Source organism: Eurosta solidaginis, chromosome 2, assembly GCF_040869045.1.
Source record: "Eurosta solidaginis isolate ZX-2024a chromosome 2, ASM4086904v1, whole genome shotgun sequence".
Lineage (NCBI taxonomy): Eukaryota > Metazoa > Arthropoda > Insecta > Diptera > Tephritidae > Eurosta > Eurosta solidaginis.
Window position 1 is genome coordinate 213292967 of NC_090320.1, and position 21921 is coordinate 213314887.

Genomic DNA, 21921 nt, shown 5'->3' on the forward strand with positions numbered 1-21921 from the left:
CGCCGAATGTCAAAAATATTTCGCGCGTCGGCGGCGGCGTCCGGCGCGTTACTATATTCTCTACTCGTTTAAGACTGTTTAGGCCATTTATTGTACATGACGAAAATTGGTTGGATATGATCGAAAGTGGTATCAACGGATGCGCATCACTGCCAGCTATCAGAAACACATTGCGAAATTCAACTCTTTTTAACTGTTCAAAAGTTATTTAAAAAAACAGGCCCTTTCGATGTCAGCTTACCACAGACTTTGCATCACCCAATTCCCCAAGTTATTAAAACAAAACACTAAAAGAAAAGTTATATAATAAATTTGTATGCTCACTTTTCATATTCTTTTCCTCAAAAAATTAACAATGAACAATGAAATCAAATAAAATGACGCAAGGCGAACATGTTTTCAAATTGTCCTCAAGTTGTTAAAAAAAGCAAATTACCCAAAACAGGTACCGATTTTTTGAAGAATTTTATATTGCGATTGGCTGAAAGAATAAGCGAAATCAGTGATGCAAAATCTTTTGGTAGGTTCTAAGGGCATAAACACTCCTTTGAAATGATGCTTACCTCATACTTAAGTTGAGGATATATGTACGTATGAGAAGGGTTTGAAAAATCACTCGGGCTTACATTCAAACATAAGTTGTTTATTTGCGAAACTATACAATGGCGCCTGAAAAGCTAATTTTGATTTTCACATTTCATCCTTCAACACCCAAGTCTCTCGGTTTGACATTTCGTAAAGTTGGCGGCCCTATCCAAAACTAGTCCCTTGGAGTGAATCACATTGATTATAGCCTATCAACCAAGTTTAATAATACATATAATATCACCTACACGTTACGGCCCCTTTTACAAATGTGAATACGTAGGCACATATATTTACCAGATGAGGCTTTGTCCTTCGCAAGAACACTCAAAGTGGTGAAGCAAAAGATTTTCCAAGACAGTCGAACTAATGACCGTTTGTGGTACTATCTAACGTAGTGAACAGTCGAACTAGTCGGAAGCTGATGCTAATGAGCTATGATATCATAAAGCCGGAAAACAGACGTTAACATCTTTCAACTTAAAATCGGTTGACTTTCATTCTAAAATATCGTTTTGATTTAACGAAGACTATTGAAATCAATGTTGTGAACACAAACGTCTGCAAACTTTGATCTACATTTTAAAATTTTATCCAAGGTCCTTGTAAAATTTTAATTATTTAGATGCGCCGAGGAGTATACGATTTTCACCCATGATTTACGCAATGATATCCACTTATACTGCTTATGATTTCAAGGGCGGCATGCTTGGCCGAATAGTCACACCGTAACTTTTAAAGGTGTTTCTCTGGTGTAGCTCGGCAGCATAGCACGACAAAAACAACCGTTAGAAAGTCTTCGGAGCTACACCTAGACTTCTAGAAAAGTGACATCTACGAAGGTATGAGTTCGAAGTCGCAGTCCCTTCTGTGCTGGCATGTGGTGTGAGGGTCAGGAGGCGTGATAGCGACTGGTGGTCGGGATTACTACTGTTCGCACATCGGGAATTGTAGCTCTTAAAAACAGCCCAAAAAACTGGAGGCGCCCTGTGCCACGTGAGTCATGAGTATTAATAGACCAATATTAGCAACCCTAAGTTACCTTTGTGCGTGACCGCCAAGGAGCCACAAATGATTTTAAGAAATTGTGTTCGCACAATTGTTAGGAGTTCACCCTAGGTGAAACTACGCTTTGTACGAGATATCCTTATTCCTTTTCAGCAAACGCAGCAGTACCAATGTCAAAGATCGGGGTTAGATTCGAATCCTCTCTGGAGAAAGTGAACGATGGACTATCCTTCCGCAAGGAGTTACTCCTGAACATTTTTGAACGGTCTGCGAGATTTTGAGGCAAAAACCGAAATGGCCAAAACGATGTATTCCTTAAATACACACAAACAAAAGCTTTTTAAAGTAAGAACACCGGCGTATGCCGCCCACGCCGCCGCCGTCGGTAATAATAGAGCCTACGCCGCCGCCGCCGCTAAAGTGATCGGCGTAAAGCTCTACTGCACAACGACCTTATTTGGCTTTTCGATAGAGATTCAAGGTACGTATGAATGTTCAGATGCATGTGTGTCTTTGCGTGTGACTCAATCACGAAACTCGAACGACTCGAGGGATTTGGATAACATTTTTCTAGTGGCTATATTTTAAAATCTTTACTGTAGTGTGGATATCTATTTAGCTCAATGATGTTTGTATGCGAGTCATATAGATCGAGAGGAAGAGGACAGTTTAAGTCTAATTTCGGACACCGTTTGGTTTAATTTCTGGTTCAGTTTTGGAACAATGAAGGGACTATTGGCGCCACCTTTTCTATTTCGAGATAATTATGAAACTCTTTAGGAATCACTTTGCAATTATTTTCGTGTCTGTTTCAAAGTCTTTTGGGAACCAATTCGTCAATATTTTCCTGATCATTTCGCGGATAATTTGGAGATCGTCTAGGAATTATTTTCGCGGTTTAGCTCTGGACTGTTTCAGAATAATTTTGGAACTATCCCGGATTGATCGGAGGTCATTTCTAATTGTTATTGGAACAATTTTCGAGTTAATTAGCATAATTTCAGAATAGATTTCGGTATTATTTCAGGATTTTGTAGCATTGTACTCGTTGTCAATTTAAGGCACAACTCTGTATTGCAAACGATAGTTCAGTTGAACGAATCATCTCCTAGCAATGGCATTCTCTAGCATTTTCATTCGGCCTTGACGTTTCTTAAGTTATGTCAAATAGAAAGGCGAAACAGTTGTCAAATGATATGTTGCCATTGGCTAACATAATGCAAATACACGAACTGCTCGTCTCTGAGGCGAAGCGAACGTTCATTTCGTATTAGCAAACGCGGTCTTTATACACTGAAAGAAATGGTGCTAGTAAAATCAACAAATCGGTTCTGTTGTTCTTGATTTAACGGAGATTCAGTGAAATTGATCGTATTATGGTTAATTCGACCGAGTTCTTTGTCAAGCGAACAAATTAGTTTAGTCATTTCAACAGAAGAGAAATTGTCGCTCTTAAGTTAACAAAATTTTGTAAAATTGACAGATTCCTAATCGATCTAACTGATTTTTCTGTTAACACAACTGATCGTACAGGTCATTTCAACGGCGATCAACTGTCAATACATGAGCAAATTTCAAAGAAAATTTTACACTCACTGCGCTCTCTACTTTGTACTTATGATGATGGTGCCACTTGTTAAAAAAAAACACCAAAATAAGAAAACCATCAAATCGAAAAAACACACAAAATGGGAAAACAACAAAAAACTAGTTTTTCAGTTATCAATATAAATCGAAAAAACCCTTTTTTGAATTTACTGTACAAAAAATTATGAGGTACCGGGACACCTATCTATCGGGTACAATTTTTCAACTTCTCGTCCAAGAAAAATGCAAAATTGCGCCCTCTTGTTGCAAAAGTTTTGCTTAAACGAACAGGATTTTTCCAAAATTAGTAACATTTAGATTTTTTATGAATTTTCACTCACGCGAACGAATGTAATAAAATAATAAAAAAATATCCTTTTTATGTTGAGTGTTTCCGACAAAATAAAAGTTTGAGTAGTTTTGGAATCGCTTCAACTTAAAGTTTTACGAAAATTAAACTTGCTGAATTACATGTAATGTTACTCCAGTGGTGAATTAGCTTCCTGCGATTTGATTCTTTACTTTTCTATAATTTGCAAGTTCTCTTTTTAAAATGTTACTTCAAACATTTGTACTACAAGTTTTGTTCGAAACAATCAAGTGTGGCAACTATATGCGAGAGAAGAAATTGAGAATGAGCTGAGCTGCAACTGAAAGAATTCAGAATCAGTTTTGTGACTACTATTTTCATTTCTATTGTCACGGATATTAGCATCACTAAGTTATCCCATCACTAAGGCGATGCTAAGGTCATGCCAAGCAGTATTTACGTTAATAATCAAATCAAGTATACACATATATAAGGCAGCCCAGAGAGATGTCACACACAGATGCATTTACTTATACGCCTATGTGCGCGCGAGAGACTGCAAACTACAAACATTCACATCAATAATTCAATCTTTATGTATCTACATAAACGAATAAATAATTGCGTCTACACATATGTACCATGTACGAATACGAGCAGCGGAGAGTCAATGCGCAAACACATGCATATATCTGAGAAGTTTGAGAGCTACTGGACTAGTAGATTCTGGAAGCGCCTAAAAGATGTATAAAATTGTGAAATTTTAGTTATAGCTGAGAAGTTTGAGAGGTCATGGACAATGCTAGTACATTCTGGAAAAATGCGAACGAGGAAACCAAAGGCAATAATATATAATATATATAATAATATAATATAATAATAAATAAAGAGGAAATAAAAGGCAACAGATGTGGAGGCGCTGGAATTCAGTTTGAGTTGAGCTATCAATCAGTTTGATTAAGCACGCAATCTGGCGGCCAATAGTAGAGTTTCATTTGAGTTATCAATCAGTTTGCTTATTAAGTCAGCGAGTAGCAAAGTATAAGTGTTATTGTGAAGTACTTTAATAAAGGCCATTTTTCCATTATTCAATATTGGAGTTATTTATTCAACAGTTTAGTGATTCGAACTTAGCAGAGGATAGCAAATAAGAGGATTTGCAAGTAAATTCGTTACACTATATTCATATGTATTTATATGTAGCAAGCATGCGTATTTATGTATTCACATATTTACGTATTTATATGGCGGCCGCCGTGGTGTGATGGTAGCGTGTTCCGCCTACCACACCGAAGACATTGGGTTCACACCCCCGGCAAAGGAACATAACAAAGCCCTTAGATGATCCAAAAATGGTTCCAAAACATTTCCGAAATAATCTGAAAATACCATAAATAGTTTCGAATGAGTACCGAAATCATTACTAAGACAATCTTGAAAGCTGCGACAGCTTTATGCAGGTATTGGAAAACTAAAACTGAACTCGTCCATCCAGTACGGAGGCCAAATGTCGTCAAATATCAGATAGAGTACTTGACTTACCTCGGAATATACAATAGTCGTCAGCTATAGGGAAGGAGCAACGATTAAGACGCTTTGCTTAACTCGGCCAAAATTAAGCAGCAATTCTGAAGAAAACGAAGAGAAGACTTGCGACAGAGGTTATTTCCTAAAAGTGTCTAGGTGAGTTTCCTCTTTGTCGACTTCACCTAACCTAAACGTAATGTTTATAGGTACATCACTTTTCCGTCGCACAATTCTCAGTGTTTGTGATAAAACTCATCTTAATCAACAAAAATAGCACGAAATTTATTTAAAAGCTTTATACTTTTCAAAATAAAATATGAATTTATTTACAAATTATTACCTTTGGGATATTTGAGTACGCGTACATACATATCTAAACAATTTTTCAGCATCATGAAATTTGTAAGTAAATCTATCAAAATGCCATCACTGCTTAGGTGCTGGGTTTACAAAATCTTAAGCAAACAATTTTTGTTGTTATTTAACACATATATACATGTTTTGTTTACATATGGACTTATTAAGGAGGTGCAGAGGCGTAGTTCGCAAAAGCTGGGAAATTTATCAAGAAATAAAACTACTTAGTTTCGTATAAAACCAAGTGCGAATAACCTTGCAATGTTAAATACAACTCTTTCAAAATAGAAGATCAGTTTTTTGATAGTATTGGGTATCTACATAAATGTATCTTAAAAATAATAGAGTATGCAAATTGGGGGAAAAGGCATGATGCCATGCCACTTGCAGTAAAATGAGTAGTGGAGAGAATATAGGAGAGATGATGTAAGGGGATGCGTCGGAGAAGATGAGGTGGGAAAAATGGAAAGAAAGGGAAAGGAAAGCGCACAGAAAAAGGAGAACCAGGAAGGAAAGGTATAACTGAAAGGTATAAGAGGGACAGGGAGGAGAAATGGTTGGGCAAAGGGATAATGGGAGAGTGTAAGGAGAGAGAGTGAGAACACTGAAAGAAAAAGACTGGTAAAATCAACCGAAATATGGGTCAATTCAACCGAAATTTCCGTTAATTTTTATCCATCGCAACAAGATGTTGAATCAACTGCGCACAAATCGTTGATTCGTAGTTGACCGTTTTAGTAGTCAAATGAACAAAAAAAAGTTGTTGCGACAGCTTTGTACGAAAGTACCTATGCTGCGGCATTTGCAAGGCAGATGAGTGTTCACTGAGATCTTTTCATAGCAGAAATACACTCGGAGTGCTTGCCGAACAGTGCCGAGGGGCGACCCCGCTTAGGAATTTGTCTTCTAATTTAAAAACCTTATTTCTAAAATTTTTATGTTGCTTTGCCCGGGGTGTGAACCCAGGGTCTTCGGAGTGGTAGGCGGAGCACGCTAACATCACACCACGGCGGCCACCATATACATACGTAAATATGTGCATACATATAGTACACAGCATACAAAGTAGAAAACGCAGTGAGCGTAAAATTCTCTTTGAAATTTGCTCATGTATTGACTGTTGATCGCTGTTTAAATGACCAGTGAGATCAGTTGTGTTAACAAAAAAATCATTTTGATTGATTAGGAATCTACCAATTTTACAGAATTTTGATAACTTAAGAGCGACAATTTCTCTTCTGTTGAAATGACTAAATTAATTTGTTCGCTTGACAAAGAACTCGGTCAAATTAACCACGATTCGATCAATTTCACCGAATATGCGATGAGTCAAGAACAACAGAACCGATTTGTTGATTTTACTAGCACCATTTCTTTCAGTGAAGAGAAGTAGAAGCTTGGAAGTAAATAGTAAGACAGGGCATAATAGGAAGGTACATAGAGCAGAAGAGGTGGGAAAACTGGGAGGAAAACGAGAGATTGGAGGGGGAAAATGGTGTTGGTGGCATATATGGAAAAAGAGATACCGGAAGATGAAGAGCAAGTAGAAGTAGGTGGAAGCAGTGTCAGAAGAATCGGTTGAGTTAAGTAAGAGTAAGGTTAAGAGAAAGCGAAATGCTAATAAAAGTGGTGAAAATGCGAAGTGGAAGGGGCGAATTGGAAAGCGATATTGAGAGAGAGTAAAGGGAAAGGCCGAAAGCACGAAGGAGAGGAAGAAAGCGGGAAAATGAAAATAAAAGTAAAGTAAAAAGTAGCAGAAGAAAACTGGAAAATTAAGAGTAGTTTCTCGTGCACCACCATATGCGTCGAACAGAGCTGTTTATATACACTGAGGATATTTCGTTGACTCTAGAAATCGGGGTGAAAACTTGAAGTTAGCTAATAAGATTTACAGATAACTCCATTGAAGGGAATCATCTCCTTTTCATGGCTCCAATGTTTTTTCGTCATTTTGTTAACATTTATATTATACATCTACTAGCAGACCTCGCAGAAGAAAAATAAACCCTGTTTCAACGCTATTCCTCTCAATCCTCTCATTTCGCTAACGAAAAGATTGGAATTTTTTTTTATATTATATCATCGTATTTTGTTATTTTATATGCCCACTTTTTACGCTTCTTGTTGATTCATGCTATAACGCAATGGGATGCTGTCATAGTCTTGCATATTTTCGCGCCCGATACAAATAATTCGTGCACCTTTCGAAACAAAGTGAATCCCCCATTACAACGACTTTATTTTATAAGATGTATTAGAGCGAAAACAAGCGAAAATTTCGTGAAATCGAGAGCTCGGTTTCTCTCCAGATTCTCGAAACACTCGTAAGTCTCGCGAGCTTCTCGACATTCAAATTAGTCGCTGTATTGACAAAATTGACATATTTATATAATTTTATTCATATGATTCTAATTTTTTCATTGATGAATTGAGTACTGGGCTTCTTTCGAGGTTCTTGAAACACCCGAAACACTCGCGAGCTTCTCGACATTCAAGTTAGTCGCTGTTAGTTGTATTTCGCTGTTTTTATACTCAGTTGAGCAGAGCTCACAGAGTATATTAAGTTTGATTGGATAACGGTTGGTTGTACAGGTATAAAGGAATCTGGATAGATATAGACTTCCATATATCAAAATCATCAGGATCGAAAAAAATTTGATTGAGCCATGTCCGTCCGTCCGTCCGTCCGTTAACACGATAACTTGAGTAAATTTTGAGGTATCTTGATGAAATTTGGTATGTGGGTTCCTGAGCACTCATCTCAGATCGCTATTTAAAATGAACGATATCGGACTATAACCACGCCCACTTTTTCGATATAGAAAATTTCGAAAAATCGAAAAAGTGCGATAATCTTTACCAAAGACATATAAAGCGATGAACCTTGGTAGATGGGTTGAACTTATGACGCAGAATAGAAAATTAGTAAAATTTTGGACAATGGGCTTGGCACCGCCCACTTTTAAAAGAAGGTAATTTAAAACTTTTGCAAGCTGTAATTTGGCAGTCGTTGAAGATATCATGATGAAATTTGGCAGGAACGTTACTCCTATTACTATATGTACGCTTAATAAAAATTAGCAAAATCGGAGAAGGACCACGCCCACTTTAAAAAAATTTTTTTTTTAAAGTAAAATTTTAACAAAAAATTTAATATCTTTACAGTATATAAGTTGCAACAAAATATAAAAATAAAAGAAAATTTCAAAATGGGCGTGGCTCTGCCCTTTTTCATTTAATTTGTCTAGGATACTTTTAATGCCATAAGTCGAATAAACATTTACCAATCCTTTTGAAATTTGGTAGGGGCATAGATTTTATGACGTTAACTGTTTTCTGGGCGAAATCGGTTGAAGCCACTTAGTTCACGTACTTATCTGAACTCACTTCATCTTGGTATAAAAAATGAACGAAATCCGACTATGACCACGCCCACTTTTTCGATATCGAAAATTACGAAAAATGAGAAAAAATGCCATAATTCTATACCAAATACTAAAAGAGGGATGAGACATGGTAATTGGATTGGTTTATTGACGCGAAATATAACCTTAGAAAAAACTTTGTAAAATGGTTGTGACACCTACCATATTAAGTAGAAGAAAATGAAAAAGTTCTGCAATGCGAAGTAAAAAACCATTGAAATCTTGGCAGGTATTACATATACAAATAAATTAGCGGTATACAACAGATGATGTTCTGGGTCACCCTGGTCAATATTTTGGTCGATATCTGGAAAACGCTTTCACATATACAACTACCACCACTCCCTTTTAAAACTCTCATTAATACCTTGAATTTGATACCAATATCGTACAAACACATTCTAGAGCCACCCCTGGTCCACCTTTATGGCGATATCTCGAAAAGGCGTCCACCTATAGAACTAAGCCCCACGCTCTTTTAAAATACTCATTAACACCTTTCATTTGATACCCATATCGTACAAACATATTCTAGAGTCACCCCTGGTCCTCCTTTATGGCGATATCTCGAAAAAGCGACCACCTATAGAACGAAGACCCACTCCCTTTTAAAAATACTCATTAACACCTTTCATTTGATACCCATATCGTACAAACAAAGTCTAAGTTGCGATACGTCGAAAAGGCGTTCACCTATAGAACTAAGGCCCACTCCCTTTTAAAATACTCATTAGCACCTTTCTTTTGATACCCATATTGTACAAACGCATTCTAGAGTCACCCCTGGTCCACCTTTGTGGCGATATCTCGAAAAGGCGACCACCTATACAACAACCACAACTCCCTTTTAAAACCCTCATTAATACCTTTAATTTTATACCCATATCGTACAAACACATTCTAGAGTCACACCTGGTCCACCTTTATGGCGATATTTCGAAACGGCTTTCACCTATACAACTAAGGCCCACTCCCTTTTAAAATACTCATTAGCACCTTTCTTTTGATACCCATATTGTACAAACGCATTCTAGAGTCACCCCTGGTCCACCTTCATGGCGATATCTCTGAAAATGCGACCACCTATAAAACTACCACCACTCCCTTTTAAAACCCTCATTAATACCTTTAATTTGATACTCATATCGTACAAACAAATTCTAGGGTAACCCCTGGTCCACCTTTATGGCGATATCTCGAAACGGCGTCCACCTATGGAACTAAGGATCACTTCCTTTAAAATACTCATTAACACCTTTCTTTTGATACCCATATTGTACAAACAAATTCTAGGGTCATCCCTGGTCCACCTTTATGGCGATATCTCGAAACGGCGTCCACCTATGGAACTAAGGATTACTCCCTTTTAAAATACTTATTAACACCTTTCATTTGATACCCATATCGTGCAAACAAATTCAAGAGTCAACCCTGATCCACCTTTATGGCGATATCCCTAAATGGCGTCCACCTATAGAACTATGGCCCACTCCCTCATAAAATACTCTTTAGTGCCTTTCATTTGATGGACATGTCATACAAACACATTCCAGGGTTTCCCTCGGTTCATTTTCCTACATGGTTATTTTCCCTTGTGTTGTCACCATAGCTCTCAACTGAGTATGTAATGTTCGGTTACACCCGAACTTAACCTTCTTTACTTGTTATCTGTGATTTTGTGAAAATTTTCGCTCTAGTCTAAGAATTCTTAAGCTCTAAAATGTATAGAAAATATATGACTCAGTGCTCAAAATCGGAGTTTTTGACCCATGTCCCCCGATTTTGAGTGGTAAAAAAGAAAATCTGAATACGCAGTTTTAGTATGATTGACTTTACCTACATTAAGGTATGTATGTTTGTCTCATCAAATACACTGTGCAACAGACGGCTGGGTATTGGACCAAAACCACTTTTTTGTAGTGATTGAGGCTTATATAGACAAAGTATTATCTCCGTTTTTCGAAGTTAGCTTCCAAAAAATAGATATCGACTTTCGAAATTCGAAATTCTACATCTCGAATTTAAATATTTTTTTGTTAACGCGTTCAGCAAATTAAAATAGTAAACATGTGGTCGTGGGCCACTTTTTCTTTTATTTGAATGGCTGAATTCTTTTTTTTTTGAAAAATTACAGTACGAGCAATTCCAGTGCAGATTATGTGCAAACATGAAAGTAGAAGCCACTATCATGGGACTATCTGACTTTTCGCCTCGTATAACAGCTGTTATATTAAATTTCTCAAAAAAAGAATTCAACCCTTCAAATAAGAGAAAGGAGCGGACCACGACCACGTTTTTACTTTTTTAATTTGCTGAACGCGTTAACAAAAAAATTAGATTTCGAAATGTGGAATTTCGAATTTCGAAAGTCGATATCTATTTTTGGAGGCTAACTTCGAAAAACGGAGATAGTACTTTTTATACTTAAACCTAAATCTCCTCAAAAAAGTTGTTTTTGTCCAATACCCAGAAAAAAAGTTGATTTTGTCGCATAGTGATATGTATGTAAAGGTATAAAACCTACAGCGCAGCCGAAGCCAGTACTGTTCCTATTTCTCTTTTTGTTTTTATTTTTATTTTAATGGAACAATATCTCAAGGAACAACAACAGAGTTGCATCATTCGTTTTTTGTCTTTCTGTTATAGTCCAAAGACCCTTTGTGACCCCCTGAGCTATTATAAAATATGACTCAGTTTTGCTAAACTTTACGAACCATATACGTCTCTAGTACTTAAGTCTGAATATCATGTTGCAAAAAAATACGTAATCTTAGTTTGTTGTGCTGTGCTATTTGCTTGTTTATTTTATGTGAAATATGTTTATTATCAAATAAATTTTTGCCAGTCGTTATTTGATGTGACGCTTTGTTTATGATGAATGTAGCACGGGTTGATTCTGCTTTTGCAAACAGAAGTTCTTTACATTTTGAATATTTTTATTTTTAAATATTTCTATTACACTTATGTAGGTTATTAAATCATGTTTAATTAAATATTTTTAAATTGTTATACATAATTGTATATATACATACAAGCATACATACATAGACTGTGGCGCATAGGTCCTAAAATTAGACTTGCCTAATTAGAGGTGACATAAACATCACCATTCTAATTCAATTGTCGCTTAATTGTCAAAACGAGTTCGCCTCACATAAGGAAAGCGCAGGAGTAATTTCTTTTTTACGATGGTTGGCTGGCTGATATGCTGCCGGGTCGGGGAAACCGGACCCAAGTAGCGCTCTAGGGGCCATTTTGATGCACGTTCTCCGGAAACTACTCATTTACGCACCATACCTCTTTAGGTCGGACTGCACCAACCCATCCAGAGTCCGGTACCCGATATTTGCCAGGGCTAGACATTTTTTTGGTAATCCTACATGAGTTCTTAGAGTACTAATTTTGAATTGCGGTTTTCTTGAAATGTCACTTTTAATTGATGTGAGCGTGGTCAATGTACCGTGACTGCTTTAGTGATGCCCTACTATCCACCGACAATTTCTTGCCGTCTATATTTCTAGGGCCCGGTACCCATGTTAGAGTAAAGGCGGCGGCACAATGACATTTTTCATATAGATGCGTTTAACACAAGCTTATGCATTCCAATAACATCGCCACAATCAACCTAGATGTTGCGTTTGTAAATATGAAGGAACTTCAGACTTGGCAATTGTAGTTTATTACGCCTTGCCCATTCACATACAAAATTTCGCGAAGCACTATTGTAAACATTCTCCCTATGCAACAAAAATACTTGCTAACATATTTTGTGTCGTATTCGATTGTTATATTGCAGTTTTCAATTGCGAAAAATTTTAGAAATTTTACCAACCAGTGGGAAAAATAATTTCACTTGCAAAGTGTGCCAACACCCTTAGCCAAAACAAATGTCAAACTCTTCTTCTTATGATTTGCTAGGAACAAAATTGGGGAGTTGGCTACTTTTCAATATCAGATGGCGCCAGTGTCGCTCATTCTACCGTTCTCTATAAAAATACATGCTCTACTCATAATGCATAAGCATGTGTTAAACTCATCTATATGAAAAACTGCTTATGTGTCAGAGCTGTAATGGTCGCTGAGTATGATGCATTGCGCATCATCCTAAGAGGACGTAAGTGGTGAGTCCAACTCCTTAAGTGCTGCTTGGATATCTTCTTATGTCCGCAGAGCACTATCTACACCCCCTCAGCGTTGAACCTCTATGCCCGGAATTGTCCGGTGAGCGCTGCTCATAAAGTTAAATATCCTGAACTCGCAGAAGAGTAAAGCAGTCTCTCTAGGGAGACACGCGTCACTCTAGCTCAACTACGATCTGGATACTGTGACACGCTAAACTTTCACCTATCCAGAATAACCTTGCTCTGCTTGCAATATGTCCCCATATCCCACCAACCATCTTTTTACCGGCATGAATAATTCCTTGACCCAAACCTTATTGCCTTTTGCTTAGAGTGCAGAAAATTTCTTATGGTTTTCGGTCAGATTTTTGTCTTTGAAACTGCTAGCGTTATCTCATCTTATACCGACAACTTAAACAATTTGATTCTGCTGTATAAACCACGACTGCAATGACAAGATATTTTATTACACCGTAATTTAATTCGTACAATAATAAATTACCTGGGTGCTACTAATTCGCACCAGTTATCACAGCCAAGAAGCTACTGGCGCGCCTTCTTGGACTGCCATAACCGTTTAAACGGTTAAGCGTTAATTATGTTAATAAGTAATTTCGTCAAGAGTTCACATCTTTACTCTTCTACAGAAACCTCCTTGACACTCGAAAAAAGGGTGGTGCGTGTTGATTCTTTCATAAGGTGGCGTCAAAATAGGTCAGATCGACGGCTGAGTGGAATAACGCCCTATCTCGGCTGCCAGTTCTAAAACGCATTATCTGAGAATATTTTTCAAAAACATACCATTTCAGAATTTGGTTCAAGTTCTCACAATTGTTTTCATAAACGCTCCAGCCAATGTCAGCATTTTTTGAATTTGAACTCAGGGGTCTTATTCTTATTGTATAACTCGGAAATGCGATTCGAAAGCTGTCAGAACTTACACACTTACTTTTGTTAATCCGACAGAAATTTCTTTCGAATCGGGTTACATAATAACACCCCAGATATAGCGCTTTTAAAACTCTGAGATAGGCTGTTCTTTAACCGAATTCTGAAACATATTCTGAAAAAGGGTGTTACTCAAAAGTTTTCTGAGATAAGCCGTTTTCGAAACGGCACCAGAGATAGAATGATATTCCATTCAGCAGTCCATATAGTCTTTAATGATGTATCTTTCGGGATAACTTGGATACATCATCTTTGACACATCGCCAGGTGTCAAGTGCAAATCGTGAGGTTGTCGGACCATGCAGAGATAATTTTAGGATTTTTTCAGGATTCCTGGGGCTATTTCGGAACCATTCCAGTCAATTTCGGTAACATGTATGGACCATATCTGTATTATTTGGAAGATAGTTTCGGAATTGATTCAGAAATAGTTTTGCAACCATTTTGCGACTATTTCGGAACAACCTCCGAATCATTGCTGGGCTGTTTTCGAGTTTATTTCGGAACTATTTTGGTATAATTTTTAGACTATTCTCAGGATTGCTTTTAGAATCGTATCCGGACTGTTTCGGCATTATTTCGAGACTATCATATAATTTCAGTATTATTTTCGGGACTATTTCGACCCATTTCCCGACCATTTTGGAATTGATTTCAGAAATATTTTGGTATCATTTCGAAACTGTTTTTGAATCTTCTTGGAGTATTCAGGACTATTTTTAAAGATCCTTTCGGGAATGTTTGAAGATGATCCTCGGATATGTTTCGAAGTTCCTTTCGGGACCAATTCGAGTCTATCTGCGAATAATTGAGGCATTGATTTGGGGATCGATTTGTATTCATTTGAGGGCCGCTTCGGGATCGATTAAAGACAACTAAGACAATATTTCGCTATTGTTTTCGAGAAAACTTCAAAACTTTCATATCGAGGTGGGGTTGCTTTCGAGATTATCTCCTGATTATTTATGCATTGTTCTGGGGATCATTATCGATTAATACGGGGAGCATTTCGGGATCAATCCGCGACTATTTCGCTTTTATTTTTTGCATAACGCAGGGAGGGCCTATCTCAGCATAATTTTGACATTACTTTTGGTTACATTTCGGAATTGTTTTTGTGATCATAGCGCTACTATCTCTGGATCCTTTCATATTCTTTTGAGGATAATTACGAGATTATTTTGGGATAGTTTCAGAAATTTGTTCAGCATCATGGGAACAGCTGGAGACTATTTAAAAATCAATTTAACATTCTTTTGGGGCTACCTTCGTATAATTTCGAAATCGGTTTGGATTATATTGGAACTAATTCAGTATCATTTCGGGTTGGGGTTGCTTTCGGAAATATTTCTGATATGCGCTTTGACACCTTTTTGATATGTTTTTGGTATCTCCACGTGACTCTTTGCAGCATAATTTTGAGACTACCTACGGGATCATTGCAGGACTCTTAACTTACTTACTTAATTGGCACTTAACCGTTTAAACGGTTATGACCCTCCAACAAGGCACGCCAGTCGATTCTTCGTTCTGCTCACTGACGTCAATTGGTCACACCAAGGGAATTAAAATCGTTTCTCACATGGTCCTTACAGCGGAGTGTGCCGCCCTCTTTCTCTGCTTCCATAGGCGGGTTTTGGGACTCTTTGCTTTATTAATGTACCACTATTGTAAGATTGTTGAAAGGTTTCTCTCTGAAATTTCAAAAATTTCTCAAAGAATAATTGGAGAATGGTATTGGACATCAAAAGGAGAAACTAAAATTTCCCAAAACTCGTACAAGTATTTTTTCGATGTTTATTGGGTATACTTACCGTAAAATGGGGAACTTTTGAGAAAGTGTTTTGGGGAGTGTTATCGATGTTGATGCTCCTTTGCCGGATATAGATCCGGTACGTGCCGGTAAAATTCACCGTTAAGGTGTTAGCCCAACCATCTCGGGAACGATTTAATATTACTTAGACCGTCACGCCCCCCACCCCCTAGGTACATTAGAATCTTAGGGCCGCCAGACCCTCAGGTTTTCAAGAAACAGGATTCACTACCGGTAGGTGTGGTTAACAATTGGATTGGATAAGCTACAAATTGGCCTGGCATCCCCTTCAAAGGGTTGCGCTACACCACCCCTCCAATCAATTGGGGTTGTTTAGTCGCCTCTTACGAGAGGCGTGCCTGCCGCGGCTATATGCTAAACCCCTTAACCCGCTCAACTATCTCATCCAACGTAATAGTATTTCATGTTTCTGGAACAGAAAACAAGGCACAAGCAATAAGATGCACATAAGAGCTCAATCTCGGCTAATTTTAAGGAAATATGGCTAACGACCTCGCTTTTTTGCGTACACTTTGTTATTCCTTACTCGCTACGTTAACTTGTGCATTTAGACAACAGTTTGCTCGAAGCAAAAGAAAATTCGCGTACGAGGCTTACTTTCGAAAATTAATGGCGCCACCAATTCATTTTGGAAAATATGTGTCAGTCAGTGTTAGAAATTGATATTTTTCAGATAGCTTTAATGGATTTTTTATGTCTCGCCAACGTCAATACAATAACAAAAAGTGGGCGTATTGTTCTGCAGCAACAAGAGTGTGTCACTTATAAGTAGTAACATCAAAAAGACATGCGATGTTGTGTGGCCTTTTGTCGGTCGTATATGTATGTATATGAGAAAGTCAATCAAAATCATAACGTTGTTGAACACCTGCTTCTGACCCAGCGTTATACACGCATACTAATTTTCCTACATATTTTTTTGGGTAGTATATGTGAAATTGACCAACTAAAATGACAGTAAATCGTTAATATTTAATGAACATTTTAGTAAATGATGGTAGATTATCTGACCACATACTACAAATGTACATATCTTAATATATGAATCGTCGGGCCAAATTGCCTGCGCCACTATATAAAAGTCCTCGTACAGTGCAAAGTACTTTTCATTTCATTTTAGGTTTTATTTCTCACTATAAACATATAAATGGGGGGTTTCAACTTAAACAGCAGGAACGGACATTTGCATTTAGAAAATCGAAGTGAGAGCAACAAAGGCAATAAAAGTTAACGCTAAATTTCAATTTATAGAATTAATTTTTATGGGTTTATTATTGTGGTTTAAAGGTTAAATTTTATTAAGAATTTTATGTAAGTTAATGTGCTACCAATTTATTAAGTATGCAAGAAAAATTTAGTTCACTGCTTTGTTGATATTTAAAATTTGTACCGGATTGTGTTAGCAGAAGAGGTATTATAACAGTGTTTTTTAAGCGCGTAAACAAAGCAAACCTCAACTTCAAGAACGCTTTTCAGACTCTAAACCTTAACCTTTAACTTTTTAGAATAAAGAAATTGGTAAAGTTTTTCTACAGCGCCAAGTTGCATATAGATGGAAACTGCATTATTTGTGACCGTTATACCGAAGAAAGAAAGAAAGACTCATGTGTAACAAGTAAAGGTGTCTAATTTCGGGTGTAACCGAACATTATATACTCAGCGTCAGCTTCAATTGTACATTTCATTTCAGATAAATAACTGTTCTATATAACACGTGGCACCGTCCGTTAAAAAAAAAGGCTCCCCATTTCCTCTTACAATAAAATTTGATAAGTGAAATATCATTGATTCAAAACTATTTTTTGCTAAGTTATTTTATTATTCTAGTCTACGACCCTTTTAAACTTTTTATTGCTATAAATCCACTTGGGAAACAAAAAATACCATTGATATACATCTCCTTTTGCAAAGATATAGCTTATTTTATTCGTCCACGACCCTTCTAAAAATCTTTTATATAAAAGTAGGCGTGATCCTTAACCGATTTCATTAATTTTTCTTCAAAGCATTCCTTATAGTAAAGGCAATCCACGCCCATTTTGAAACATTTTTTCAAATTTTTATCAAGAGTCTCAATATCATCCACATGTCAAATTTCAACATTCTAGGTATATTATTTCTAAATAATCAGGTTTTTGTGTTTTCCAAAATGTTATTTATATAAAAATAGAGCGTGGTTATCATCCGATTTCGCTCATTTTGAATACCAATCTATTCTGGGTCCAGATGAGTTCGTGTACCAAATTTGGTGAAGATATCTCAATATTTACTCAAGTTATCGTGTTAACGGCGGACGGACGGACGGACATGGCTCAATCAAATTTTTTTTTCGATACTGATGATTTTGATATATGGAAGTCTATATCTATCTCGATTCCTTTATACCTGTACAACCAACCGTTATCCAATCAAAGTTAACATACTCTGTGTGCAAAGCACGCTGAGTATAAAAAGAAAACAAGGCATGAGTACCCAGTACTCGTAAAGGTCGTTGTTTAAATATACGTCTAGAAAACGGTTGTTTTTAAGTTACCTACATCCCTGCAAAAATCGCGAGTACTCCATGCATGCATGTATGGAGTACTCGCTATGGACCAACCGAGTACTCCAAAATTAACCACAATTCATACAAAAAATATGGTCCAATTAACATTGCGATGTCCTAGGACTGGACCATATACTCCAGCTTTGCATTACATCAGAGTAATCCATGGAGTACCCACAGTCCAATAAACATCGTGTAGTGATTACAATCGTTAAAACGAGCAATGGTCGCTTACAATGTGTTCGTGTAGAAACATGAGTTGGTCCATTGCTGCATTACAGTGGAGTATAATGGTAAGTACTCCAGTGAACCACATGATCCAACGATTTTTGCAGGGATCTCGACCAGTGGTTGAATGAGGTAAAGCCACAAGAGAGGTAAGATTACCAGAAATTAATAATTTGGGGCTTTTTTAACTTCGTCCGTTTCTTATTGTGGAATTACTGGTTTGCTATCGCCGAGCTATCGGCTTATTATTAGTTTCTTATGGGCTTGTTTTCGACGTGTTACAAATGTGTCATCGATTTTATATTGAAGTTTAATCGGCATCTGCTCCATAACAAAACTCCGATAAGCAACCGATAACTTTTCCATATATTTTTGATAACATATAGTTGATAACTTTCAACTTCTTGATAAAAAATCGATAATACGCCGATAACAAATTGGTAGCACTTCGTTAACAAATCGATACATTTTCGAAAATAATTCGTAAGCTATTTGACAACATATAGATCATATTTCTATAAATCATCGATAACTTCTCAATAGTTAGTCTATTAACTTCCGGCAATATATCGATAAATGTTTGATAATAAATAGATAACGGATCGATAAACGCCGATAACAAATACACAATCATTTAGGGCGTTCCGTTGAGTTATCGAGCTCTGGAACGATCTGGATCAACTTTATGAGAGCTGGCAGCACTAATATAAAACATCTGTTTTGTTGAAAATTAGAAGAAGAAACGCACAAAAAAATTGAAGATGCTAATAGAATTATTAACATTTTAATAGTTTCGCCCGTAAACAAATTATTTATTTTCATTACATTTTCTTCAAGTTGTTTCCTCTTTTCGTGTTTTTGCTTATAAATATGCCGAAATCTTTTATGTATACACACATGTATACATATTTATTTCAGTGCTACTATGACTCAACTATATGGTTGGCTCATCTCATCAGCTGATTTTATTTTTTTTATTTCACTGGAGTAGGGATTGTCAGAAAAAGATGCCAAACTGAAAATGAAATCAAACATTGGTAACATTTTTTTACTATACACAAAAGCTGTTAAGTTTTACATTTTCATTCCATTAAATTCGCCTAACATCAACACGTTGATTTTGACAATCTGAACGAGGGGTATGCTGTTGGTGTAGAGATGAGCCAACCATATAGTTGAGCCATGAGTGCTACCAACTCAAAAGTGGTTAGCTGTCAAAAAATCTACCACAGAAAACGAAACGAACAGAACTGCGGATCAGAAATTGAACCAGATATATAACAGGATTACAACGTTGTTGTTGCATTTGCATGTTAAATTTCTATCCGTATCTGGTTCACGCCTCATTGGAACGTAACTATTAACTTTTCGATGGTGAATCGATAATTCTTCGATAGCAAAATAATAACCAGTCGCTGAAAAAATTGTTAACTCAGCGATAAACTTTGTTATCAATAGCATATTTATATAAATTCTATAAATTATTTATAACTCGTCTATACTTCGTTGATAACACACACCTACATAGAACAAACTGATAACTCCTCGATAAGGATAATATGCCCATAACCCGTAGATAAGCAACCGATAGCTCATTTACGGTTATAACTTCTAATCTTTCCTCTCCACTTATATTTTCGTTTTTACTTTTCGTTCCGTTAATTTTCTTTCCTTCGCCTCCATAAGTTTATTAAGAAACGGTTTGCTAAGCAAGCAATACCGCCTTTTGTTCAGGGTCGAACATTTTCATGGCAGATGCTGCGCGCTTTTATGCACAGCAGCTGCGACAGTAATTGTCTGATTGCTACTCTGTGGCTACCTATCAAGCATTGCCCAGTGAGAATCTTACAAAGACGATAGCTCCGACCTAGAATTAATATCTCGCACGTGAATAATGCTGACTACGGCCATGTTTGGTAAAATCTCAAGTATCAAATATCAGGAGGAAGAAGACCAGAAATCTATATGGTTATGTGAGTTATGGTCATCGTTGTATAGGCAAGTACTGTAAGCATTCTGGTGGGCGTGGTTATACTGGTGGTTTGCATCATAACCGTATAACCTTCGACAAATGCCATTCTGGCTACTACGGTAAAGCTGGTGTGGGAAGCCTCAATTTGCGTCGCCAACATAAATTCTGCCCAACAATTAATTTAGACAAATCGTGGTCACAGGTTTGTGCTGATAAATTTGAGGAATTGGAGCAGAAGAAGAGCAAAATAGCCTCTGTTATCGAGTTGGTGCAATTCGGATTTTACAAATTGTTGGGTCGTGGACATCTGCCAAAACAGAATGTGATTGTAAAAGCGAAATATTTCTCAAAAAAGGCTGAAGATAAAATCAAAGCAGCTGGCAGGTTCTGTTTGTTGAGAGTTTAATTTTAAAATACTGTTTTCAACTTCGTGGGATCATCTAATATGAATGGGTTTTATAATAATACCCAATCATTTTCTGGAAAGATGTGGTTAAACCCCTCTTGGCCAGCTCATCAGCTCTACAGTTGACTTTTATATCCCTTTATCCCCACATCCATATAAGGCTGTTGCTGAAGTACAGGCCATCTCATTGAGAGATCAGCGGCATTCAGTGACCGGCTTTGTGTTTTCGCCGAAAGCCTATGGGATTTGCTACAATTTCAGCCTAATGTACGCTACAATAATCGTGAAGGCGAAAAAAGAGCTCTAGTACCTAGTCCGGTGAAAATATATCTCTCAACTTCCAATTGAGCTTAGATCTATCGGTGAGTATATTGATTGTACCCTTGAGATTATGTTTCCACATTTTTTCCAAACGTATTTTTCCTTTGCCACCAAATTAGTTGCTCGTTTTTTTTTTCATTGTCAAGTTGGCCTGAACTATGGGATAGTGTTAAAGTTTCTAGCTCTATGAGTGCCCAGCAGGAAAGGAAGCTAATGACAAGCTATCTATAATTTGGTTCCCAATAAATTAACGTGCACTATAACCTGTTTATTTTATTTATTTTAATTGATAAAAGAAACAAAATTTTGGAAATTTGTGTACTAAATTTTCTGAATGAATAGGGACAGCCTAATAATTGATACTTATGGCGTTTTCTTTTCTGAAAATAATGTCACCTTGCTGGCTTTTCTCTGCTCTCTCGTGAGTTCGTGTGTTCTTTTCACAAAAAATTTCGAGAGAAGAGATATCATTATCTACAAATTTAGCCATTTTGCAGAGCGCTAGGTGATCTAGTTCAAAAATTGTCATTTAGGAGTGTAGCACGAGGATAAATTTTTTTCCAGAAAAGAAAACGCCTTTAGACGTAAGGTATATATAATCTATCATTGTTGTGTATCATCTGGTGAGTGGAGAATCGTTCTATTTAGACCTCAAAACGTATTCTACCGAACGGCTGCTGTCAGACTGGATTAAAAGAGTTCATATTTTAGAATTTGTTTGGCAGACACCCCATCTCATTACTCCAA

The 21921-nt window shown here is 36.9% G+C and overlaps 2 protein-coding genes across 8 annotated transcripts in view; both read left to right on the top strand.

Moving 5' to 3' along the window:
- The window catches only part of LOC137240576 (serine-rich adhesin for platelets), a 112165-nt gene that overhangs the window by 75842 nt on the left and 14402 nt on the right, over nucleotides 1-21921 (top strand). The gene's annotated exons all lie outside the window — the stretch shown is intronic.
- LOC137241809 (large ribosomal subunit protein uL15-like) lies at nucleotides 1888-20853 on the top strand. The gene is made up of 2 exons (XM_067769202.1): nucleotides 1888-2074; nucleotides 20405-20853. The coding sequence occupies exons 1-2, from the start codon at nucleotides 1888-1890 to the stop codon at nucleotides 20851-20853; spliced, it is 636 nt and encodes a 211-aa protein (XP_067625303.1).